Source organism: Pristiophorus japonicus, chromosome X, assembly GCF_044704955.1.
Source record: "Pristiophorus japonicus isolate sPriJap1 chromosome X, sPriJap1.hap1, whole genome shotgun sequence".
Lineage (NCBI taxonomy): Eukaryota > Metazoa > Chordata > Chondrichthyes > Pristiophoridae > Pristiophorus > Pristiophorus japonicus.
Window position 1 is genome coordinate 33,405,239 of NC_092010.1, and position 26,907 is coordinate 33,432,145.

The 26,907-nt window shown below is 47.0% G+C and overlaps 1 protein-coding gene across 5 annotated transcripts in view; it reads right to left on the minus strand.

The window, feature by feature from the left end:
• LOC139240955 (tensin-2-like) overlaps nt 1-26,907 on the minus strand; it is a 344,077-nt gene that overhangs the window by 97,506 nt on the left and 219,664 nt on the right. For all 5 annotated transcript variants that reach the window (XM_070869537.1, XM_070869535.1, XM_070869540.1 and 2 more), the window contains exons 5-8: nt 6,759-6,800; nt 4,610-4,659; nt 3,350-3,521; nt 266-316 (exon numbers count right to left, since the gene is read on the minus strand). In XM_070869537.1, the coding sequence (XP_070725638.1) occupies nt 266-316; nt 3,350-3,521; nt 4,610-4,659; nt 6,759-6,800 (315 nt within the window). The remainder of the gene's footprint in view (nt 1-265; nt 317-3,349; nt 3,522-4,609; nt 4,660-6,758; nt 6,801-26,907) is intronic.

Here is a 26,907-nt window from a genome sequence, read left to right on the forward strand (position 1 = left end):
AGAGTATGCAGCTTGGGCCCTTCCCTTTAATTCAGGAAAGAGCCTCTCGTACACGGCCCAGTGCGTAGCACAGCTGACCTGTGCGACCCGCGCCCGCCTCAGGAAGGAAGCGGAGCGCTTTACACTTCCTTCTGGGGGCGGTAACCCGAATTTAGAAAGCGGGGCGGGACTTCCGCGCTTGCCGCAAAATGTCCCGCCTCCCGAATGGTACTGTCCCCACACGCCCAAATGTCTTAAAAAGAAATGAGAATTCAGTCTGACGTACCTTGGGGTTGAGTCTGCTGATGTCTTGCCTCTTTTCAGATAGATTGAAAAGCTAGAAAAGAAATGAGGTTATTTTAGATTGGTAAAGTAGGGTGGATTTGGATGCTGACAAATTGTAAAGTGGTGGGTGTTGCTGGAGAGGGTATTTACCCCATGAGCTCCTGTTTGAGGTTTCCCAAGAATCAGATGCCACCCGCATTGTGACTTTGCCCCTTGCCCTGGATATGCCAAGAATGTTGACACGTTCTGACGTGGGCTCGGAGGGTGCTTGAGTGAAAGCGTGTGGAGATGTGGGTTGCAAAGCAACTTATAAATCCCGACTCAACATCCAATCAATGTTGAAAACATGTCAGCCTGCGCTTCTAGCCCTGCACTCGCGAGAGCACGAATTTCTGCCCATTCACTTTATCAGATGTAAAATAGGAACATAGGAACAGGAGGAGGCCATTCAGCCCCTCGAGCCTGTTCCGTCATTCAATGTGATCATGGCTGATCTGTGATCTAACTCCATCTACCTTACCCGCCTTTGCCCCATATCTCTTAATACCTTTGGTTGACAGAAAGCTGTCAATCTCCGATTTAAATCACAGACTTGCGAGCAGAGAAACGATAAACCTTGACCATCATGTTTAACTCCTTAAGAGCCCGTAGCCTCCCCATTATATTTTCTACTGCTGTTTCTTCTCAGGCACCAGTTAGTTCTACACTCCTGGGTACTTTCCACAATGCTGCGTGATTAGTAGGAAGGTAAAAAAATGACGTTGATTTTGAATCAATTCACAAGTGCAACTAAAACAGTTGAAATCACACTGTGTGATACCAATGACAGCATTTTAACACGTTTGAACAAAATTCCTTCACCCACTATTGTCACAAAGGAGTTCCTGTCGATTTTAAATTGGTTCGCACCTATCCAGAGCGAGGGGTTTCAGACAAATGCATCCGTTATGAATATCATCCATTTTCAAAATCAAAGTATCCTTATCTGAACAGTACTCAGCTGATACTAGAGTCTCACTGCACTGACAGAGACAAGATTAAAAGAAAAAAGAAGAAAGACTTGCATTTCTATAGCGCCTTTCATGACCACTGGACATCTCAAAGCACTTTACAACCAATGAAGTACTTTTTGGAGTGCAGTCACTGTTGTAATGTAGGAAACGTGGCAGACAATTTGCGCACAGCAAGCTCCCACAAACAGCAATGTGATAATGACCAGATAATCTGTTTTTGTTATGTTGATTGGGGGATAAATATTGGCCCAGGACACCGGGAATAACTCCCCTGCTCTTCTTCGAAATAGTGCCATGGGATCTTTTACATCCACATGAGGGGGCAGACGGGCCCTCGGTTTAACGTCTCATCCGAAAGACGGCACCTCCAACAGTGCAGCACTTGGGTACTCCCTCAGCACTGCATTGGAATGTCAGCCTAGATTTTATGTGCCCAAAGTCCCTGGAGTGGAACTTGAACCCACAACCTTCTGACTCTGAGGCACGGTTGCTGCCCACTGAGCCACGGCTGACATAATGCAACAGCAAACTTCATAGCAACGTAAACCCGTAATAAAGCTGAACTAACTTGGCAATGCAGTTTTTGGTTTTTGTGAAGGGGCAGGTTGTCACTGCAATGGGCCCCTTTAAAAAAATAAGAGGAACTTTAGCACCTTTTTTACTATTTTTCTGAAAGGATTTTTTTTTTTGTGGTGGAATATTTTGCTTCAGTCGCTGCCAGTCACATCAGTAGGGCAGCTGTGAGGAAGCCAAGTTAAACTCAGCACTGAAGTGGCCCAGGGTTAATGGCTGCGTCCCTATATCGGCCGATCTCCGTTAATTCAGCACAATCGCACTGCAGTAACTGTCTCGAGTTGTGATGATGTCATTGGCACTTACTGCTCAAACAAAAACATCACCTCACAAATCCATCGGGATGGACAGAAGAAAGGGATGTTAATCATGATTCCATTTAACCCACAGTGAGGCTCAACCCGCCCCAAGACCACCAAAGACCAGCAGGAATACCAGAAAGGTTGAGAAAAATATTTTCTTTATTATGTAGGTCCTGTTCTCAGCTTTCTCTTCCCTTCTGAAAGCATGGACTCGTGCTGGGACATGCACAGTTGTACAGGCACCAGTTGTCCTGCAAGGTCGCACCCAAATCAGTCCATACCGTGAGCAATTTGGTCATGGCAGGGAGCATCATAGCACACAGCCTGACCCTTTTCTCGCCCAGCAGCAATCACTGCAATGCCATTAGCAGCAGAAGGCCCCCCGAGGGCTGATTTTAACCTTCCCGACCCCACGGGGTTGAGGAGAAGGGAGGACGTGGCTAATTGTAGCACCTCCACTGCCATCCAGGCTGAAGTCCGCTAACACAGCACAGACTGGGGCTGGACCCAGAGACCTTCCTAGTCTGTATGGTTCAGTGTCAAGTGACTTATGCACAAAAGTCTAGGTTGACTCTCCAGTGCAGTACTGAGTCTTTCATAGGCCCCGTCTGCTCTCTCAAGTTGACGTAAAAGATCCCATGGCACTATTTCGAAGAGCAGCAGGGGAGTTCTCCCCAATATCCTGGCCAATATATATCCTTAATTAACATCACTAAAAAACAGATTATCTGGTCATCATCACATTGCTAATTGTGGGAGCATGCAGTGTGCAAATTGGTAGCCATGTTTCCCACATTACAACAGTGACTACACTTCAAAAAAAGTACTTAATTGGCTGTAAAGCTCTTTGGGACGTCCGGTGGTCGTGAAAGGTGCTATATAAATGCAAGTCTTTCTTTTATTTACCAACTGAGCCATTGTGGGGCCACATAACAGTCTTAAAATGTGCTTTCCATCCATAAGAACATAAGAAATAGGAGGAGTAGTAGGCGATTCGGTCCCTCGAGCCTGCTCCGCCATTCAACGAGATCATGGCTGATCTTCGACCTCAACTCCACTTTCCTGCACTGTCCCCATATACCTTGATTCCAGTTTTATAAATGCATATGTATATTGGAATAATAGTCCACAGTGGAACTCTTATGAGGTGCGCTGCAGGTTGTGTGCGAGTTGCGATATTCTGAAAGCCACACTTACCAAGTAATTATCTCCGTGTTTGGATTTCAGCATCTGGGCGACCTCCTTCAGATTGCTGCGGTACCGTTGCTCCTCAAGCACCGGCGGGAAGAAGACTGAAATAATCCGCTCCGTGATGTACGTCAGGTCAAAGTCGTAGTTCCTCTCCATGACGTGGTCGACACTGAAACTCCTGCTCAGAAGACAGGACGGCATGCCAGGGTCACAATCTCACATCAGGAGCAACACTTACAATGTGTTTGGAGTGTAATCTAGTGGCTGTGGTACCAGACCAGACTGAAAATCCCCTCAATTCAGTCCAATAACTCTATAAGCCAATAAAAACCCAACTGGTTCACTAATGTTATTCTGGGAAGGGAACCTGCATAGGCTTGGAAGCCATTTGCCTAAAAAGAAAATCCACAACCACCACCTTCTCGGGGCCAATTAGTGTGGCCTGGCCAGCACTGTCCACATCCCAAGGACAAATCATAAATCATACAATGGTTACAGCACGGAAGGCGGCCATTCGGCCTGTCGAGCCCGTGCCAACTCTCAGCTAGTCACAATCCCCCGCCCTTTCCCCGTAGCCCTGCAATTTTCTTTCCTTCAGATACTTATCCAACTCCCTTTTGAAAGATACAATTGAGTCTGTCTCCACCACCCTCTCAGGCCGTGCATTCCAGATCCTAGCCACTCGCTGCGTAAAAACGTTTTTTCTTACTTTGCCTTTGGTTCTTTTGCCAATCACCTTAAATCTGTGTCCTCTGGTTCTCAACCCTTCTCCCAATGGGAACAGTTTCTCTCCATCTACTCTGTCCAGATCCCTCATGATTTTGAACACCTCGATCAAATCTTCTCTCAACCTTCTCTGCTCCAAGGAGAACAATCCCAGCTTCTCCAGTCTATCCACATAACTGAAGTCCCTCATCCCTGGATCATTCTTGTAAATCTTTTCTGCACCTTCTCGAAGGCCTTCACATCCTTCCTAAAGTGTGGTGCCTAGAATTGGACACAATGCTCCAGTTGAGGCCGAACCAGTGTTTTATACAGGTTCATCATAACGTCCTTGCTTTTGCACTCTGGCTCATATTTTGTAAAAAGCCTTTCAAAGTTGGCATCTGTAGATAAGTGTTAATTCTCTTTGTAACCCTGTGGCCTTGTGTTCTTGATGCCCCTGGAGAGTGAGTGACCCAGTACTTTCCCTAAACTCCAATTGTTCCTTCGTTTAACTCAATTATCTATTTTGAAAGTGAGTGCATCGTAAATTGATGGTTTTACCTTGGCAGAGTATTCCTTTGATGAGTGCCTTTCAAAGATTTAGTTGACCCCTGTACACGTAAAAAAAAAGAACAGCATTTTAAGCGCTTAAACACGATGTGGAAAAACATCTCCTACTGTATGAGGCAGTCGGGATATTTGAAAGAGCCTTTTAGATCTTTTCATGTTTAATATTGTTTATCACAACTGCGTGGGCTGGGAACTGGCAAAGTCACTCTTATCAAGGGAGCCTCATACTGTATTTCAGAGTTGGACTCGTTGCCAACAAAACCAGAGAAAGTTAATAACAAGTAAAATACTTGTTATACGATTCATTATCAAAAAGCTCCACTGACAGAGATTTGGACAGAGACATAAAGAGAGAGACGAAGATCTTGACTGTGTGCGACAGGGTGAAATGGGCGACAGCGAATCGGCAGCCCGTTTTATCCCTCTATATTTCTGTTATCTTCACCGGAAATAAAAACCAGGAGAGATGTAAAATGGCTGCTGCCTCGTCCTCACCCATTCTACATGATCACACAAGGTCAAGTGCTACCCCCAAAACAAGAAAGAACGTCTATCGCGCCTCATACCCTCAGGATGTCCCAAAAGCGCTTTACAGCCAATGAAGTGCAGTCACTGTTGTAATGTGGGAAACGCGACAGCCAATTTGTGCACAGCAAGCTCCCACAAACAGCAATGTGATAATGACCAGATAATCTGTTTTTGTGATGTTGATTGAGGGATAAATATTGGCTAGGACTCCCCTGCTCTTCTTCAAAATATGGGATCTTTTACATTCACCCGAGAGGGCAGACGGGGCCTCGGTTTAATGTCTCATCTGAAAGACAGAGAGATAGACAGATTTACACAAAGAGATACGGGCACAAAGAGAGAGGCAGAAAGAGGTGGACAACAGCTGCAATGCGTCTATGCACTGTATCTGAGCGAGAAACAGGCAGACGTACTGATGGAGACACATCGGAACGAGACTGATACATTGAACTGTGGCACAGAGAGAGACGATAAAGGCCCACCACGAGAGACAGAAGGAAACTCTGAGATGCACATATACAGGGAGAAAGCTTTTGATACAGAGATAGATGCAGTCTGAGGCAGACAGGCCCAAAATGACTTCTATGGTTTCAATTCCCTTCAAAACCACATTGTGCCTCCAGTACTGAGCAGTGTTTGACTTGCACGCAGGACTGTTTAATATACAAAATAAGGCATTTATTTAATTCTCTGCACTGGAGCAATGCTAAGCCCTTGCTGACACACCTTCTAAAATCTCCACTTCACCAACACCTCAAAAAATCTTAAGGGTTTCTGAACGATACAAGGTCCTTTCTGAAGCCCATCAATTTTGCACAGTCTCTGCTGCATACTGTGAGAATCACGAGGAGCAGAGGCAACCCTTGTGGAAGCAAGTCTTGGAAAAAGCTGCTATTCATAGAATCATAGAAAATTACGACACAGAAGGAGGCCATTCAGCCCATCGTGTCTGTGCCGGCTGATAAAGAGCTATCCAGCCTAATCCCACCTTCCAGCACTAGGTCCATAGCCCTGTAGGTTACGGCACTTCAAGTGCACATCCAAGTACTTTTTAAATGTGATGAGGGTTTCTGTCTCTACCACTCTTTCAGTGAGCTCCAGATCCCTCCACCCACTGGGTGAAACATTTCTCCTCAACCCCCATCTAATCCTTCGATCAATTACTTTAAATCCATGCCCCCTGGTTATTGAGCCTTTTTGTCAACTTTCGTCAAGGAAATATCACTCCACACAGCCTAAACTGTGGGACTGAGACAGAAGAAAACAGAAAGAACAACAAAAAGAATCGTTAAACAGGAAAGTTAAAAGACCGGAAGTGTAAAACATTAAAAAAGAATAAACTAATAGAAAGCAGAACAAGGAATAAGAGGGGATACAATTGCCCATCCCAATTTTATAAATACAGTTGAAGACAAATTTAAGCAAAACCTGGGCAACTTACTCTGTGGAGGAATCTTATTTACTTGTAAAGATAATAGCCTCCAGTTCTCGACATTTATAACATAAGCATGTGGGCACATGCCACTGCCACAGTGTTTAATAGACACACATACGTACATACATACACACACGCACTTACATACCTTTCCTGCAGATAGTGTATTTAACTCACCAAATGCTCGATGTTCCTTACTGTTCCAGTCCCTTTTCTTGGCTATGGGAAATCGGAAACAGGAAAGTTATTAACTGACGCATTAACAAAACGAGCCCTTTTCCTGCAGGAATGTACATCGAGTTGATTCTGGGCATCCATCCAGCCCAACAACATGGCAGAAATGTTTGCTTCACTGCAGCCCCCCCCCCCAATGGGAAGAGGAGTCGGGAATGTCCTGATCCAGAAAGAACACACCTGCGGAAGAGTCGGAAATCACAGCACACAGGAGGAGTCTGCTTCAAAGGAAAACCGTTTCACAGGACCCTCATGCCTTTGTCTGGGAGAACTGCACTGTGCACCATAGGGATCATTTCTACTTCTGTCCTTAGGTGTAAAAAAAAATTCCGTAAAGTTCTAGTATATCACTAGATATACTAGAACTTAGTGAAATTAGAAAAGAAAGCCTTGAAAGAAAGACTTGCATTTATATAGCGCTTTTCATGACCACCGGATGTCGCAAAGCACTTTACAGCCAATGAAGTACTTTTGGAGTGCAGTCACTGTTGTAACGTGGGAAATGGGGCAGCCAATTTGTGCACAGCAAGCTCCCACAAACAGCAATGTGATCATAACCAGATAATCTTTTTTTTTGTTATGTTGATTGAGGGATAAATATTGGCCCCAGGACACCGGGGATAACTCCCCTGCTCTTCTTCAAAATAGTGCCGTGGGATCTTTTACATCCACCTGAGAGAGCAGATGGAACCTCGGTTTAACGTCTTATCTGAAAGACGGCACCTCAGACAGTGCAGCACCCCCTCAGCACTGCACTAGCAGTGTCAGCCTAAATTTTTCTGCTCAAGTCCCTGGAAGATATAAAAGGACCGAACATTTATTAATTTCAGAATATTCTCTGACAGTAGATATCAACATTGAAGCTGATTTTGCCCTCCCAGTGGGGAACTCTGGCCTGAAGCATTGGAACTGCAATGTTGCAGTACTGTCGCTGATCTGCCCTCCTGGGGAGAGGGGAGGCGTGGAGGGTGGGCGGGGGGGGGGGGGGTTGGTGAGCATAGATTCCCTGCTGGGAGTGCAGGATTGCAGAGTCACGCCTTCAAATATCCCAACACTAAAGGCTTTCTTCTCCCTATTGTTTTACTGGAACAGTATGTGTGAACATAGCATTTTATACTTATGAATTTCTTTGCTAAGATATGCATTTTATATGTATTGCTGTATGGATATAGAGGATAGATATATCAATAATGGATAGAAAATAGGTAGATAAATAACGACAGAGATAGGGAGCTAAAGTGATGGAGAGCTAAAGTGATAGAGAGAGATAGATAAATAGATAGATATAGATAAATAGATAAAATGAAAGAGATCGATCGAGAGAGACAACTAGAGAGAGGTAGAGAGAGATAGTGAGATAGATAGAGAGAGCGAGAGAAAGAAGTAGAGAGAGAGAGAGAGAGAGTGAGAAAGATAGAAAGATAGATAGACAGAGTGAGAGAGAGAGAGAGAGAGAGAGATAGATAGTGAGATAAACACAAGTGTACAAACTGGTTTATACTCTAATGCATGAGGCCTGTACACTGCTTTTACTCGCAATGATTTAAGTTTCCCATGCACAAAGCACTGGTCCCTTTTTTGAGTTGTGCATTATGACACACATTATTGAAAATCCATCAAAACATTGACCAACATACGCATCATGCCACACTTCAGTAAGTACATCTGAAAAGAGCATTAAACTGATAAAGATAAAATGCTGCATAAAACAAACAGCTTAAAGCCAGTGTGCACATATTGCATCAATAAAATACACATCGTGGGCCAGTGGTTTTGGGGACAGCAAATTAGTTGTGCTGCAGATTATATAACTCGTTCGTCTTTATGGCACTTGTGAGATGTGTGACCAGTGTGGCAGAGAATCTGTGCAAGCGGTAGATTTGTAGAGGCTCATCCAGATTACCCAGGACATTTGCACACACAGCCACAGATTTACAGTCCATGTCTTCAAACCCGGGACAATTTGAATTGGTGATTGGAAATTTCCTGGAAAAAGTATAGAGACCTGTATAAAACCACCACTTGTACAAATCTCTTGCCCCACGGGCCCAGCGAGAGAAAGACTTGCATTTCTATAGCGCCTTTCACAACCACTGGACGTCTCAAAGCGCTTTACAGCCATTGAAGTACTTTCGGAGTGTAGTCACTGTTGTAATGTGGGAAACACAGCAAGCTCCCACACAGCAATGTGATAATGACCAGATACTCTGTTTTAGTGCCATGCCTCCACCGAATGTCGGGTCCGTCGCCTCCACGCTCTTTTTAAGGCATCCGGCGCTTTACTTGTGCTTGGACTCACTGTTCACCCCTTTTGGGGCTGCCGGAGGGCGACAGCTCTGAAGAGGGCGACTGAATTGGACGTCACCAAGATCCAGATCCCTGATTGGAGCGTGGGCAGGTACAGCAGGAGCAGCGAGATTGGGGCAAAGGAGTAGCGAGTGATTGTGGAGCGACGTGATTGGGGCCCAGGAGAGGCGTGAGATCGGGGCCCAGAAGAGGAAAGAGCCCAGGGGCAGCACGGGCCCAGCCCACACTGCAATACTAGGTCCGTGCAGCAGAGCAGGCCTCCAGTCATCTTGGTTAATCCTTGCCACTCGACCAAGACCAAGCTCTGTCAAGCCCGTGTGGTGGCTGGTGTGTAACGGTCACCCCACATTAAAAAAATCCTCCCACAGGCATCTTCCACCCTTCAGGATATAGTTTGGGATCTGGAATATTAGGTCCTTCATTGAAACACCATGAACTCATCCCTTTTTGGCGTGGAAGTAAGTCATCCTCGATACGAGGGACCGCCTACGACGATGATGAATCTGTTTTTTTGGGTTATGTTGATTGAGGGATAAATATTGGCCAGAACACCGGGGATAACTCCCCTGCTCTTCTTCAAAATAGTGCCGTGGGATCTTTTACATCCACCAGGTCCCTTTTTCTGTAAAGGGCTTTGGGATGTCCGGTGGTTGTGAAAGCGTTGTATAATTGTAAGTCTCATCTGAAAGACAGCACAGCACTCCCTCAGGACTTGAACCCACAACCTTCTGACTCCAAGGCGAGGGTGCTACCCACTGAGCCACAGCTGACACTGAGGGCTTCTTTCTAATTCATTTACATTCAGTTATCACATTGCTGTTACATTCACAAAGTCGATGCAACCCTCAGCGGCTAGCCGCTGAGAGGAGCCACACAGGCCCTCCCAGCTCTCCCTCTTTTCCCTCCATTTTCTGACGGCGCACCTCGAAGGTGCGCTGGGTGTACAGCGATTAAAATACAAACAGAAAAGCACGCAATGTTTTGCCTCCTTTCAGAAAGAAAACAAGAGCAGCCCACCCACAGCCACCAAAATGATCAGCTTAATCTGGGATTAGGGCACTTTTGTTGAAGCTTAGTGTGATTGTTCATCACGAAACACTGATAGCAGAGACGGCTGACATTTTGTATTGAACTGAGTTGCACGGCAGTCATTTTCTTTTAACCCTCTGAGTGCCACAAATGGGTACATTCGTCCAGAGGCTGTTGGGTTGCCGGGGCCATCAACAGGTTTACTCATCAACGTCGAGCATGTATATATTTCATAGAATGATACAGCATATGAGGAGCCCATTCAGCCCATCGTGCCTGTGCCGGCTCTCTGAAAGAGCGATCCCATTAGTCCTATTCCCCCGCTCTTTCTCCATAGCCCTGCAGATTTCTCCCCTTCAAGAATTTATCCAATTCCCTTTCAAAAGTTACTATTGAACCTGCTTCCAAAGTCCTTTCGGGCAATCCATTCCTGATTGCAACAACTCGCTGCGTAAAAAAATCTCTCATCATCTCGCCTCTGGTTCTGTTGCCAATCACCTTAAATCTGTGTCCCTCTGGTTCCCGACCCTCCTGCTACTGGAAACTGTTTCTCCTTATTTACTCTATCAAAATCCCTCATCATTTTGAACACCTCAATTAAATCTCCGCTTAACCTTCTCTGCTCCAAGGAGAGCAACCCCAGCTTCTCCAGTCTCGCCACATAACTGAAGTCAATTTGATGTGATATTTGTGTCAAAGCTTGACCTGCAGCCTTGTCAATCTTCCGCACCTTAGATTTTCACTGGCTGCTAGACCAGCTGTTAAAGTTGGGACACAACTATTTGTACAATAAAATGGCCACCGTGTCTCTGATTGGCTCTCCATGATCTATAACCTATTGCTGATTGGTCCCCTTGGAGGATAAGCCACACCCTGAAGTTTCACAGGAATGTGTAACTGGAACCGTCCATCCCACGGTCTCAGTGACTTTGAAAATTGTAACTCGATCCACTTTGACTTCTGAAGCCAGAGAACAGATCGCGAACGCAGCAAAAGCCTCCCAAGTTCTAGTCAAAGTCCCTTACCCCAGCACAAGTGCATCCCTCCCCAAGCCTAAGTGCCTTACCCCCGCCCCTCCCCATAGATGTGGCATTGTGAGCGGATTGTTAACAGGTTTATTGGGTACGAAGTGAATAGTGACAGTGTCGTGACAATAGTGACAGTGTCGTGACAATAGTGACAGTGTCGTGACTTCTGGATTTCATCCACTCCAATTATGTCCCTTATAACACTCGCACCGAGCTTTCTGAGAAATCGGGTGTGGGTGTAAAGGTTGGAAGAATGTGATCCGTCTTCCCTGAGTTCCCTCTGTCCCCTCCGATCTCCCCACCCGTGTCTCTCTCTCTATCCTCCCCCCCCCGGCGTCTCTCCTCTCTCTCTCTCTCGCGTGCGCTCTCTCTCTCCCCCCCCACCCCCCAGGGTCTCTCTCTCTCTCTTTCTCTCTCTCTCTCTCTCTCTCTCCCCCCCCCCCTTCCCCGCCTCAGGTGGGGTGGCAGAGTCCAGAGGACACAGAATGAACAGAAAAGTGTTAGTACAAATAATCACTTTGTTAAAGTTGGTTTCTGGAAAAGATGATCCCACCTCCAAAATGGCCACCAGGTGCAGAGAGGCAGAAGAAAAAAAGAGAATTAAAATATTTGACATTGAAAAATGTTGGGGAAAGTGACCAGAACAAAGAAACGATTCAAGTTGAAATAAAAGATTAGAAGAGAGAATAGCAAGGAAAGAGACAACAGGGGAACATTGGTGTCAATTTTTATATAAATGTGTGTTTTAGGTGTCTAATGGGGTTAATATTCTAGTAATACAATTACTCCTAATGTTAGAGTAGTTTTCTAACTTGTATTATGAGTGCTTGTTTCAGCTCCACAAACCCCGATTTTATCTCCCAGCGGGAGGCGTGTGGGCCGGGCCAAGGTGGACGGGAAGCCCGCAGCGTGCAGCTCAAGAGATTTTAATTCCCGGGCCTCATCTGCACAGGCCCTGTCGGTCCCCCAAACCGCTGGAAAGCACTAGCTGGCCAGCCGGCGGGAGCTGGAATTCGAGTGGCAGGAGGCTGCTGCCAGGGACCCGGAGGAATGATCCTGGACAGTCAGGTAAGTGGTCAGGAGGGGTTGGCAGGGTCAGGAGGGAGTGGCGGGAGGGGGAGGGAAGGCCAATGGTCTCCTCCTGGCCCACAAGGAAACAAAAAAATATTAAAATAGCTTGCCTTTCTGGGCCCCTTTGGGCCCTGGATCCATTTGCCACTAGTTGGCCTGGCAGGGAACTCAAAATGACTTCCCCGCCTTAAAATGGCTTGCCCCGCCAGGTTAAAATTGCAGTTGGGCCTCAATGATAGCAGCCTAACCCAAACTGCGTATTTAAAGAGGGACCCCACTGTCTTCTGGTAGGTGTTCCGCTCGGCTGCTCAAAAAGAGCAGGTTAAAATTGCAACCAGTGGGATTGGATAGGGTAAGGCGCGGCGGCCATTTTAACTGCCCGCCCTGTTTCCGCCAGACGGGCAGGATTAAAACCAACCCGACAGTGTTTGAGCTGAAAGCATAACATAAATTTGTCAACCTAGGGAGACAGGAAGATTACAGGGCTGGAATGGCTCATTTAAAGTATTTACTAACATAACATCCAGCTGCAGCAGAAGCCAGGCTTTGCTCCCTTTAATTAGAATTGATTTGGAAAGAAAATAGCTTTTAATTACAGATGATGATGATGTACACAGAATTGGTTGCTTTTGTAAATAAGGGAAAGGACACAGTACCTGCCAGTAAATTGCTTTATGAATAACCTGTTTAACTCTATTGACGTTTGCCTGCCGTCATTTCCACTGTAAACAGAACTCGCCTGATCAAATATGTTTATGCACACAATCTGCTTCTTTTCGTGAAATTCTGACCTCCAGCTTGTGTGTTTTGCCACACTTCAGTCCTGTGTTCACATTGCTTTCAATGAAACTCCCCATCGAACTGACAGGGCAGAATGCACTGCTCGATGAGATAAAATCAAAGAAAATACAACGGAGACTTAATTATAGACGTTTACAGCACAGAAGGCGGCCATTCGGCCTATCGTGTCTGTGAACGCAATGATGAGTTCCAGCGATGACGACGAAAATGGCAGCGCTGGCGTCAAATCAGCATTGTACGCCGATTGACATCACAATCTGCCTACTTACCATACTTCCAACGCACGCTCCTAACGGCCGCCCTCACCAATATGGCATCCGGCTCAGCCCACGCTGCTCGGACGCCATTTTGGACCCAATTCGGCACCCATAGCACCCAAGCAGGTACGGCAGCATAGTGGTTACATTACTGGACCAGTAATCCAGAAGCCTGGACTAATGATCTGGGGACACGAGTCAAATCCCACCATGGCAGCTGGGGAATTTAAATTCAGTTAATTAAATAGAAAAATCTGGAATAAAAAGCCAGTATCAGTAATGGTGACCAGGAAACTATCGGATTGTCGTAAAAACCCAGGTGGTTCACCAATGTCCTTTAGGGAAGGAAATCTGTCGTCCTCATCCAGTCTGGCCGATATGTGACTCCAGACCCACAGCAATGTTGTTGACTCTTAACTGCCCTCTGAAATGGCCCAGTGAGACACTCGAGAGCAATTAGGGCTGGGCAATAAATGCTGGCCTTACCAGCGACGCCCACATCCCAGGAACTGATAAAGAAATCAGAAAACAAAAGGCGCTGCTACGCAACCAAATTTGTAGCCCAAGGTGTTTGCTGTTCCAGTTGATGATCTCCTTACTGAACGTGACAGAACAAATACCCTTGTTGCTCATCCTTTTGGAGTAGTGGGCTTAACCTACACCAATGGTGAGTGGGCCGTGTCTGATTCAATCCCTTTGGAATCAGCCAGAGTCATCACTAAACACAAGATTTAACTTCCAGCTTACTTTGCATTTCATGGAGTCCTTGGACCACATAATTGCCACCCATGTGCACGACCCTTCACCGCCCCACGCCAACCCCTTACCTCCCTGCGGGGGAAATTGCCCCGCGGGCCACGAGGCTGGCGCGAGCGGATGTCAACGCCAGCTTTGCAGGTCGCGAAGCTGGCCGACATCCGCTTTCGGGGCACAAGTTAAAGGGAAAGGCGCGAGCGCCCCAGGCCGCCATGTTTTTTGGATCGCCGACTCTTTGGCCCACGATGGCGGCCCTAGCATGGTCCGGGCTGCCATCGTGCAGCCCGACACTCTGTTTTGGGTGCCAGGCTGCAGGCCGTCGCACGCTGCCCTGGTGGCCTACTGGAGGCCATCAGAGGCCTTGCAGAGTGTGCAGCAGCCCTCCCCTGTAATCGAAGGGGCATTGAAGCACATCACCACCAGGTGGAGCATCCACGTAGCACTTGATTCCCCGCCCCGGGAACTGCCCCTAAAGGAAGTGGAGTGCGCGGGATTGCGCTCTGCTTCCTTTGAGTGGCGGTACGCCAAATTCAGTGGCGGGAGTGGGACTTTTGCACTGGGCGCAGGAAGTCCCGGCCCCAGATGGTTACTGCCCCAATTGGGGCACAGGGCAGTTTTGCCCCCTAAGTATCTTAAAATAAAGAAAAATATTGTAGTCTGTTTCCCCTGGAATAACATGTGGATCGGCTGGCGTGCTTTGTCAAGTTAGTCAAATTGGCCTGTCACGCACACATGTGGAGAAAGGCTATTATTGTGGTGGGTGATGTTTCAGTTGGGTTCAACCTTTTAGAACAATGCAGTCGATGACAGGACAGCATTAGAGCGAGGGCTCTGAATATCAACAAACACAAATCGCAGTGCAAACACCATTTGGACCGCATCAGTTTATCCAGAGCGTTTCATGTGTGCGTTATACCCGAGAAACAGCAGGTTCAACAAACAGTGAAGGTTGGAAAAATTTCCTGCAGGTCAGGAAGTTTCAAGCACTGTGTTGAGCATCTTGTGATTATTGGACTTGGAGTGGGGCCACACCCTCCTCACAGCTGCTACCTCAGCATCCAGCAAAGTTGGGGTTGCTCCCTGTCTCGCTTTCACTCTCTTTTTTAACTTTCAGATAGTTATTCTCGACGTCATCACATAAACTTGACCTCATCCAAAGCTCTGCTGCTCGTGTCCTAACCAGCACCGACTCCCGCTCACCCATCACCCCCTGTGCTCGCTGACCTACATTGGCTTCCGGTTAAGCAACGCCTCGATTTCAAAATTCTCATCCTTGTTTACAAATCCCTCCATGGCCTCGCCCCTCCCTATCTCTGTAATCTCCTCCAGCCACACAGCCACCCGAAATGTCTGCGCTCCTCTAATTCTGCTCTCCTGAGCATCCCTGATTATAATCACTCCACCATCGGTGTACGTGCCTTCTGTTGCCTGGGCCCCAAGCTCTGGAACTCCCTCCCTAAACCTCTCCGCCTCTCTACCGCTCTTTCCTCCTTTAAGACGCTCCTTAAAACATACCTCTTTGACCAAGCTTTTGGTCGCCTGTCCAACTGTCTCCTTATGTGGCTCAGTGTCAAATTTTGTTTGATAATCGCTCCTTGGGATATTTTACAACTTTAAAGGTGCTATATAAATACAAGTTGTTGTTGCTGGCATGACCTGACTCATCGATTCCTGCACAAGTACCACGATTCCCTCCTTTTTTTAAAAAAGAAAATGGCAACAAAGAAACTAGGTGTGATGGAAAACTGGTCACCTCAGTATCAATGAATCCCTATAAAATCTGGAGTGATTCCAACCAGCCATTTACACTGTCAAGTGAACATGAAGTGATCTGCAAACATGCACTAATACACAAACAGATTTCTATAGAAGTATCTATAGCTAACAGGTCTCCCATGGTTGGGCCTATACTCTCTGGACTTGGGGAATGAGAGGTGATCTCACTGAAACATTTAAGATTCTGAGGGGGATTGACAGGGTAGAGATGCTGAGAGGTTGTTTCCCTTGGCTGGTGTATCTAGAATTAGGGTGGCACAGTCTCAGGATAAGGGGTCAGCCATTTAGGACTGAGATGAGGAGAAACTTCTTCACTCAGAGGGTGGTGAATCTTTGGAATTCTCTACCCCAGAGGGCTGTGGAGGCTCAGTCTCTGAGTATATTCAAGGCAGAGATCGATAGATTTCTGGACACTACAGGAAGGAAGTGCATTCTATATGCAAGATTTTTAATATAGTATATAAACACACACATCTGTATATATTGTAAATGTACACGTCTGTAGACACATGCACGCAGTTATTTTTAATTAACAAATTTCTATTGCATAAAATAAATAATAAAAGACAGGGGTAGTGGCCCGGGGCGCATCGCTACCGTGTTCACGACTCCGCTAACTCCCGCACAATTTCGTGAGAGTTGGCAGCGCCTTCCCCCCTCCCCCGGCGAAAACAATTTTGCACCCCATTAGCGCCCCACAGAGGCACGAGCGGGAGACACAGAAGAGGGATTTTCGGCCCCTTACTCCAATAAAGGACTTGAATTTAGAGATATGCCACATCCAAACATTATTCTCAACATTAGCCTTTCAAGAGTTGTTTTTTTTGGCCGAACAAAACGCACTTGATTTTTGCCACTCTCTGAGTGGCTCTTGCAGATTTTGAATAGGTTCAGGTATTTGCAGGTCCCAGAGCTAATGGCTTGGCTTTAAACAGTTGGAAACAACAGGAAATAATTCCCGAGTAGTAGGTGATTCCAATGGACCTTGCCGGGGGATGCACATGTTCTGTATAACTGAATCAGCATCCTGATGGACTAATGGTGACATGACATTGGCTATTCGTGCCAAGATTTCCATACATATAAAGCAGCATAACATGCAGGTCGTTTTACTCGAAACAACAGTACAAAATAAATGGGTTGTAATAAGACCTTAGAAAATCAAGCCAAGAATGGGTTTAGGCTAAGATTTGCTGCTGGAGAATAGAACGTTCCTCACACTTGGTGAAATCTATCTGAACCAGCTGCCACATCTCTGAGTTTATTTTTCTTGGGGCAACATTACCCAAGACAATAAGGTTATCCTCTACTGTTAGCAAGAGTATCATCAGGTCTTCACCTCCCAAACCCGTGACCCCTACCCCCTAGAAGGACAAGGGCAGCAGGCGTATGAGAACACCACCACCTCCACGTTCCCCTCCAAGTCACACACCATCCTGACTTGGAAATATATCGGCCGTTCCTTCATCGTCGTTGGGTCACAATCCTGGAACTCCCTCCCTAACAGCACTGTGGGAGCACCTTCACCACACGGGCTGCAGTGGTTCAAGAAGGCGGCTCACCACCACTTCTCGAGGGCAGCTAAGGATGGGCAATAAATGCTGGGCCTTGCCAGCGACGCCCACATCCCAGGAATGCGCCTCCCGTTAGCGCCTGCGGAGTGGGGGAGTGGGGGGGGTGGTAACGGGGCACTGAGGGGTTACCGACTGGGTGCAGCAAATTCACCGACGCCCACGAACTTCCCTGGCGGTTTTGCACTGGCGCTAACACTTACCGCCTCACTCTCTTGCGCCCCAGAGATTGTGACATCATCCGGTGCGCAGCGCCTCGTTACTGCCCCGGATGTAATATTTGCTCCCGCCCCCTGCAGCATCACCAACGACAGCTGCAGGAGGCACTGTCACCTCGGCTGGCCGCTTGGGGAGCGCTAATTAAAGACAGTGGGGGTCAGGTAGGGCAAAATTTATTTATGTTCCCAGTGTGGTGTAACTTGATGTTTTTAACCCCCGCGATTGCTCAGCTCTGCACTCTCTCAGAGTGCTTAGGGCTGCTATAGACGTAGCATGGGTGCCGCATCCCAACACAGACAGCAGAAAAACTCAGTCACCGCAGCATTGGATCTTCCCTTTAAGCAAGGGAAGGTGCCTGTAAGACCGGTAAAGTTGCACAGAACATTGTTCAGCACTCCGCCGCTACCGCCCCTCTCACTCCCTTTAGCGCACTTAAGAGAAGTGGGAGCACTTGATGTAGCGCTCCACTTCCCTCTTGGAGTGCTGAAGCGGAAGTTCCCGCCAGCTGCAAATCATTTTCGCCCGACGATTCTTTCGCGTTCCCGCAAAAGTTATTGCCCCAAATGGGGCGCTACGCAAATTCTAGCCCAAGGTCTTTATGACCCAACAGGATGCAGAATTGGGAAATGAATCACCTGTTGAACGCATGGTGTGTCCAACAATATGTTGGCCAACACGATCATCCTCCTCCCTGCAATCTTGCTGGGTTGAAATCAAGACTCAATGCACAGCCTCCCACTCTAACGTTAACATTCTCAGAACCTCAGAGCCTCACCTCCCCCAGTCTTCTCTTCCTTCTACAATTCACAGGCTTTTAAAACCCCAGCTCGCTGTCACGTATTCACTGCTTCTTAATTTCCCTCGTCTTCGCTTACTGTTTTCAACCCTTAAGTGGCGTCCTGCACCATGGCCCTTGGCTTTTCACCTAGATTTCTCAATAATACATACAAAAACAGCCCCTCGACACAGCACGGAGGTATCTGGACCAGGTATGAGCTCCACTCCTTCAACTGGGACCTTGACCCAGCAAACAACTTTCTAACTCTTTTAAATAATATTCAACCATGTCCCCCCTTGTTAAAGGGGGCACAACCACTCGAAGCTGTAAACTAGCCAAGTAAACCTAACAAATCAAATGAAGATTCTGTTCCCGGGGGTGATGATGCACTCCAGTCCCTTCGGCGCCCACCTCTCGCGGAAGGCTGCGAGCGTACCGGTGGACACCGCGTGCTCCATCTCCAGACACCCTGACTCGGATGTAACCGCGGAAGAGAGGCAGGCAGTTGGGCTGAACGACCCCCTCGACCGCCCGCTGCCTGGACCGGTGAATAGCCCCCTTGGCCAGGCCCAGGAGCAGTCCTACGAGGAGGCCCTTGGACCTACCCGCTCCCCTCCGCACAGGGTGACCAAAGATCAGGAGTGTGGGACTGAAGTGCAACCAGAATTTGAGGAGCAGCCCCTTCAAATAATGGAATAGGGGCTGCAACCTCACACACTGTACATAAACATGGAACATGCAAACAATTTTCTAGTCCTGAGGCGACAGCACTACCAATTGAGCCAACTGACCCCATGTAGCTTTCCACTCCAGCTATGGGGATTGAATACAGCTGGTATTATTCCACCCCTGTTTGTAATTATCCCTGCCCTAAAGGAGCTGAGTTCGAGGGCCAGCAGGAGGGCTTTCTTCTGTGACAAAGGGGAAGGGACCAGATTGCAGATTGCTATCCGTTTCAGCTCAGGAATGAAACGCAAAAGGTGCTGACTGATCGGGATTTAGGGGAGGCTCTCCTCCTGCTTTCGGCTGTTAAATATCTCACTCGGAGGCTGACAGTACAGATGGTGTGGAGGCAGCTGCTCTTCTGAGGTTTTAGTTAAGCTCTGAAGTGTGCGAAACCTAAAAACAAGCAAATTACTGTCGGACTGAACGAGATGTCGGTTCACTCAAGTTCAAAAGCCTGCTTCCTGGTTCAAATAAGTTCAAACCCTGGAAAACATGGACCTTGGGCTGTGGAAAAAAAAATACCTTGTTTTTGAGAACACACCTGAACATATGCAGTAGATGCTCTTAGGTAACTTAAAATTCAAAGTCTGAGTCAAAGCTCTGGTGTCCATCGTTGACCTGGTCAGGGGAACAAGGGGCAAAGTAGGGCAAGCTAGATTGGACAATCACTTGCCTAATTCGTCCATCCCTCCATTGTGTTCTGCCCCAAGGGCAGGTCCGAACTCAAGTCTCACGCGTGAGATGCTTGAGCCATTTGTGAGGGAAGATACCCTCATTATTTGACTATGAGACAAAGTAACAAACAACAACTTGCATTTATATAGCACCTTTAATGCAATAGAACGTCCCTAAGTGCTTCACAGGATCATTCAGACAAAAGGTGACACCGAACCACATAAAGAGATACTACGACAGGTGACCAAAAACTTGGTCAAAGAGGTAGGTTTTAAGAAGCATCTTAAAGGAAGAGAGAGAGGTAGAGAGGCGGAGAGATTTAGGGAGAGAGTTCCAGAGCTTGGGGTCCAGGCAGCTGAAGGAATGGCTGTCGATGGTTGAGGGATGGAAATCTGTTCAATCTTTCAGTGCCTTATACCACTCTTGGTCTGGGCCCTTTTTCAACTCCAGCCCTGGTGCTCGAGATGCTAATCTCTCTCCCGAGCAGCTTTAAAAGGTCCTGTGAAATTCAGCCACGAGAAGCATTCTCCGCTCCCAAAAACATACAAACACACGCCGGTACAAACAATGCAACGTTTGCCGAACCGACCTCTGCCTTGCGGAGGCTGAACGCCAACTCTCTGTCATCCTATTTCCCCCTGGACCATGACCCCACTACCCAACATCAAGCCACCGTTTCCCAGACTGTCACTGACCTCATCTCCTCTGGAAATCTTCCCTCCACGGCCTCCAACCTCATAGTCCCCCAACCCCGCACAGCCCGCTTCTACCTTCTTCCCAAGATCTTCATTTGCCTTGACCACAAACAATGCAACGCTTGCCATAATAATAACTGGAAATAAATTGCAGGACAAATTACTGGACGCCCTATGGTCAGACAAGAGCACAGGAAAGATCAAAGGGATTTTAGATCGATTCACTCGGTGTGAATTCCCTTGGGATTTCTCCCATTTACGCATCTATCTGGGGTTTCCGCCAATCGTCCACCAAACTTATGCCGGCCAACTGGGAAAGCCCTCCGAGGAAATTCAAGACGATCAAATTTTACCAGCACAGGAGGAGGCCATTCGGCCCACCACACTCTGCTGGCTCTCTGAAAAGAGCTGTCCACTTAGCCTCATCCCTTTTAAAAGCTATTATGATTTCTGCTTCCACCACTGTTTCTAGTGATAGGAAAAAAAAGAGAAGACAGGCAAGAGGCAATGAGGAAATAAAGAGTGGTTGAGTGTGAGGGCTTCCATGGCTGAGTAACAACTGGTCGCCCAACTGAATACTGAATAATTTAGGGCATCGAGATAAGTGACTGCGTATGGCTGGGTGTCAATATACAGCGTAGGTGGGATGTTTGTATTTGAATGAGCAATGTAGACGTGTAATTTTTTACACCTCATAGAATGATACAACACAGAAGGAGGCCATTAGGCCCACCGTGCCTGTGCCTTCTCTTTGGTAGAGCGATCCAATTAGTCCCACTCCTCTGCCCTTTCCCCATAGCCCTGCAAAATTTCCTCCTTCATATATTTATACAATTCTCTTTTGAAAGCAACTACTAAATCCCATTTCAGGCAGCGCATTCCAGATTACAACAACTTGCTGCGAAGATTTGGTTTTTCACTCGCGTTCAAATACTTTTCAATTGCTGCTCTTTTCTTCAACCAGATGTGACAATATTATTAGCTCTCACCTACACTCACTTTCATCCAAGAGACGCTTTGACACTTTAGCTCGGATTGCGGGAGATCAGTGTCCACACCCTCGCTCCCCGGATTTAAACCGCTGAATCCGTTTCTCCGATCCAGTGGCAGAACCTGCCACTGTGAGAAGAGGGACAGATTTAGCCGAGTGAACACGAGGAGCCAACGCATGTGATCTGAAGTTGATAAAACCAAATGGCAAGTTAAATGAGCACCGATTTTTTTTTTTGAAGTGCCGAGGTCTACGTTTGTATTCACAAAGGCAAATATAGCGACAAGTGACTGCAGTGCTACTTAAAGGGACTCTCTAAATACACTCTCTAAATACGGGGAGGAGCAATATTGTCCTGGCATCACTGTGTCGATAAAGGGAACGGCATCGCAGTGGTTATATTACTGGACCAGTAATCCAGAGGCCTGGACTAATAATCCGGATATAAAAGGGGTCAGAGGGTCTAGTAAGGAGGAGGAACTGAGGGAAATTTTTATTAGTCGGGAAATTGTGTTGGGGAAATTGATGGGATTGAAGGCCGATAAATCCCCAGGGCTTGATGGACTGCATCCCAGAGTACTTAAGGAGGTGGCCTTGGAAATAGCGGATGCATTGACAATCATTTTCCAACATTCCATTGACTCTGGATCAGTTCCTATGGAGTGGAGGGTAGCCAATGTAACCCCACTTTTAAAAAAAAGGAGGGAGAGAGAAAGCAGGGAATTATAGACCGGTCAGCCTGACCTCAGTAGTGGGTAAAATGATGGAATCAATTATTAAGGACGTCATAGCAGCGCATTTGGAAAGAGGTGACATGATAGGTCCAAGTCAGCATGGATTTGTGAAAGGGAAATCATGCTTGATAAATCTTCTGGAATTTTTTGAGGATGTTTCCAGTAGAGTGGACAAGGGAGAACCAGTTGATGTGGTATATTTGGACTTTCAGAAGGCTTTCGACAAGGTCCCACAAAAGAGATTAATGTGCAAAGTTAAAGCGCATGGGATTGGGGGTAGTGTGCTGACGTGAATTGAGAACTGGTTGTCATACAGGAAGCAAAGAGTAGGAGTAAATGGGTACTTTTCAGAATGGTAGGCAGTGACTCGTGGGGTACTGCAAGGTTCTGTGCTGGGGCCCCAGCTGTTTACACTGTACATTAATGATTTAGACGAGGGGATTAAATGTAGTATCTCCAAATTTGCGGATGACACTAAGTTGGGTGGCAGTGTGAGCTGCGAGGAGGATGCTATGAGGCTGCAGAGTGACTTGGATAGGTTAGGTGAGTGGGCAAATGCATGGCAGATGAAGTATAATGTGGATAAATGTGAGGTTATCCACTTTGGTGGTAAAAACAGAGAGACAGACTATTATCTGAATGGTGACATATTAGGAAAAGGGGAGGTGCAACGAGACCTGGGTGTCATGGTACATCAGTCATTGAAGGTTGGCATGCAGGTACAGCAGGCGGTTAAGAAAGCAAATGGCATGTTGGCCTTCATAGCGAGGGGATTTGAGTACAGGGGCAGGGAGGTGTTGCTACAGTTGTACAGGGCCTTGGTGAGGCCACACCTGGAGTATTGTGTGCAGTTTTGGTCTCCTAACTTGAGGAAGGACATTCTTGCTATTGAGGGAGTGCAGCGAAGGTTCAGCAGACTGATTCCCGGGATGGTGGGATTGACCTATCAAGAAAGACTGGATCAACTGGGCTTGTATTCACTGGAGTTCAGAAGAATGAGAGGGGACCTCATAGAAACGTTTAAAATTCTGACGGGTTTAGATAGGTTAGATGCAGGAAGAATGTTCCCAATGTTGGGGAAGTCCAGAACCAGGGGTCACAGTCTAAGGATAAGGGGTAAGCCATTTGGTGAACCTGTGGAATTCTCTTCCACAGAAAGTTGTTGAGGCCAATTCACTAAATATATTCAAAAGGGAGTTAGATGAAGTCCTTACTACTAGGGGGATCAAGGGGTATGGCGAGAAAGCAGGAATGGGGTACTGAAGTTGCATGTTCAGCCATGAACTCATTGAATGGCGGTGCAGGCTAGAAGGGCCGAATGGCCTACTCCTGCACCTATTTTCTATGTTTCTATGAGATCAAATCCTACCACAGCGGCTGGGGAATTTAAATTCAACTAAATAAATCTGGAATAAAAAGCTAATATCAGTAATGGTGACCATGAAACTGCCATTTTGTCATAAAAACCCATCTGGTTCACTGATGTCCTTCAGGGAAGGAAATCTGCCGTCCTTGCCCGGTCTGGCCTATATGTGACTCCAGACCCACAGCAATGTGGTTGACTCTTAACTGCCCTCTGAAATGGCTTAGCAAGCCACTCAGTTGTATAAGAGCAATTAGGGATGGGCAAAAAATGCTGGCCTTGCCAGCGACACTCACATCCAGTGAATGAATATCTGGTGCGGGCGGGCAGTGGGTGGTGAATTAAGGTGATGTGTTCTTCCCTCAGTTTCATTTTGTCATGGGTTATCTCCCCTCCGCTCCGAGCCATAAAATTGCCTAGGATGTCCCTTACAGGGTTGTCCCTCTGACCTACTGCATTGCTGCTAAAAATGTTACAGAACTAAAGATTTCAATGCGCTGGAACTCGCCACGATTAAAAGGTGACGCCTGGGAAAATGTACCGTCTGACCTCAGTGAGCGATAAAGCGACAGCCAAACAGAATTTTCCGCTTTCACAGGAGGTTGCTCTGGGCCACGTATCTTGCCCAAGAACTCCTTAAGCGAGGGCGCCAATGTTTCTTTAAATGGGCAAAGTGATCCAAATCTCCATTGAACAGATTCCGAGAAGGACAGGATTCACCCTGACCGATTAAACACCGACTTTCCAGTCATCAAATTGTACCAACAGATTGGTGAGAGACAGTGAGGTTTACTGCTTCCACGCTGGGACTTGAGCAGATAAATCTAGGCTGACACTCCAGTGCAGTGCTGAGGGAACGCTGCACTGTCAGAGCTGACGTCTTTCGGATGAGACGTTAAACCGAGGCGCCGTCTACTCTCTCCCATGGCACTATAGCGAAGAAGAGCAGGGGAGTTATCCCTGGTGTCTTGGGGCCAATATTTATCCCTCAATTAACATAATAAAAACAGATTATCTGGTCATTATCACATTGCTGTCTGTGGGAGCTTGCTGTGCGCAAAATGGCTGCAGCGTTTCCCACATTACAACAGTGACTACACATCAAAAAGTACCTGTACTTAACTGGCTGTAAAGCACTTTGAAATGGCCAATGGTCATGAAAGACTCTATATAAATGTAAGTCTTTCTTTCTTTCGTTCCCCTTCCCAATTGCAGTGTAACTGCAGACAGGCTGAATAATTGCTATCTTTGTGCTGCAGATACAAGCTGCAGTAATAGGGATGCTCATTCAACTGTGTCTCATCGCCATCTATTCAAAAGAATAGCCACAGAGAAAAATTTTGCAGGGCTATGGGGAAAGAGCAGGGAAATGGGACCAACTGAAGTTATCTTCCGGAGATACGGCACAGACTCGATGGGCCAAATGGCCTCCTTCTGTGCTGTACTATTGTATGATTCTTGCTTTCCACCCAGACGTCTGCCGCATGGGATCCCTGTTACTGGCACAAAGTTGCAGCCTAGAAATGAAACGAGTGAGATGTGACAATAGTTGGATTCTGCCCCAAAAATTATGTCATTTTCCTAAGACACACAACGCAGCTTTGTAAAATGTCCCTGTATTGGCTGGCTTGAATATATTGAATGGAGATTATGATTTCCCGTTGAAAGGGGCATTGGCGTCTCCACCAGGGAGACCTGGGGGAGAAACGGTATCTGGAAGAGCTCTGAAATGCTTCCGCTATCACCAAAAGACCAATTTCTAGCCATTATGTAGGCTTTTACCAGGCGTAAGATTTTGAAGGACATTCACTGGGCATGAGTTGGATAAGTCACTCACCTGGAATATTGTGTTCAGTTTTGGTCTCCTATTCTGAGGAAGGACGTTCTTGCTATTGAGGGAGTGCAGCGAAGGTTCATTAGACTGATTCCAGGGATGGCTGGACTGACATATGAGGAGAGACTGGATTGACTGGGCCTTTATACACTGGAGTTTAGAAGGATGAGAGGGGATCTCATAGAAACATATAAGATTCTGATGGGACTGGACAAATTAGATGCGGGAAGAATGTTCCCGATGTGGAAGTCCAGAACCAGGGGACACAGTCTTAGGATAAGGGGTAGGCCATTTAGGACTGAGATGAGGAGAAACTTCTTCACTCAGAGAGTTGCTAACCTGTGGAATTCCCTGCCGCAGAGAGTTGTTGTTGCCAGTTGGTTGGATATATTCAAGAGGGAGTTAGATATAGCTCTTGCGGCTAAAGGGATCAAGGGGTATGGAGAGAAAGCAGGAAAGAGGTACTGAGGTGAATGATCAGGCATGATCTTATTGAATGGCGGTGCAGGCTCGAAGGGCCAAATGGCCTACTCCTGCACCTATTTTCTATGTTTCTAAAACTTCCAAATCAAATTGTGCTGGCCACTGAGGAAAGGTTTTTTTTAAATTGAGAACCTAGGTTAAGGTCCAAGGCTAATAGTGTAGGGCACCGCCAAGTATTTCCCACAGGTTACAGCTGTGGCTCAGTGGGTAACACTCTCACCTCTGAGTCAGAAGGTTGTGGGTGCAAGACCCACTCCAGGGACTTGAGCACATAAATCTAGGCTGACACTCCCAGTGCAGTGCTGAGGGAATGCTGCACTGTCAGAGGTGTCGTCTTTCAGATGAGATGTTAAACTGATCGCAAAAATCCAGGCTGACACTCCAATGCAACAACAACTTGTATTTATATAGCGCCTTTAATGTAGTAAAACATCCCAAGGCGCTTTACAGGGGTATTATAAGACAAAAAAAAATGACACCGAGCCACACAAGGAGAAACTAGGGCAGGTGACCAAAATCTGGGTCAAAGAGGTAGGTTTTATGAAGCATCTTAAAGGAGGAGAGAGATGGAGAGGTTTAGGCAGGGAATTCCAGAGCTTGGGGCCCAGGCAGCTGACGGCATGGCCACCAATGGTTAAGTGATTAAAATCAGGGATGCTTGAGAGCAGAATTAGAGAAACGCAGATATCTCGGGGGGTTGTGGGACTGGAGGAGAATACAGAGATAGGGAGGGGTGAGGCCATGGAGGGATTTGAAAGCAAGGATGATAACAATGCAGTACTGAGGGAGTGCTGCACTGTCGGAGGTACCGTCTTTTGGATGAGACGTTAAACCGAAGCCCCGCCTGCCCTCTCAGTTGGATGGAAACGATTCCATGGCACAGAGCAGCTCTCCCTGGTGTCCTGGCCAATATTTATCCCTCAATCCACATCACTAAAACAGATTATCTGGTCATTATCACATTGCTGCTTGTGGGAGCTTGCTGTGTGCAAATTGGC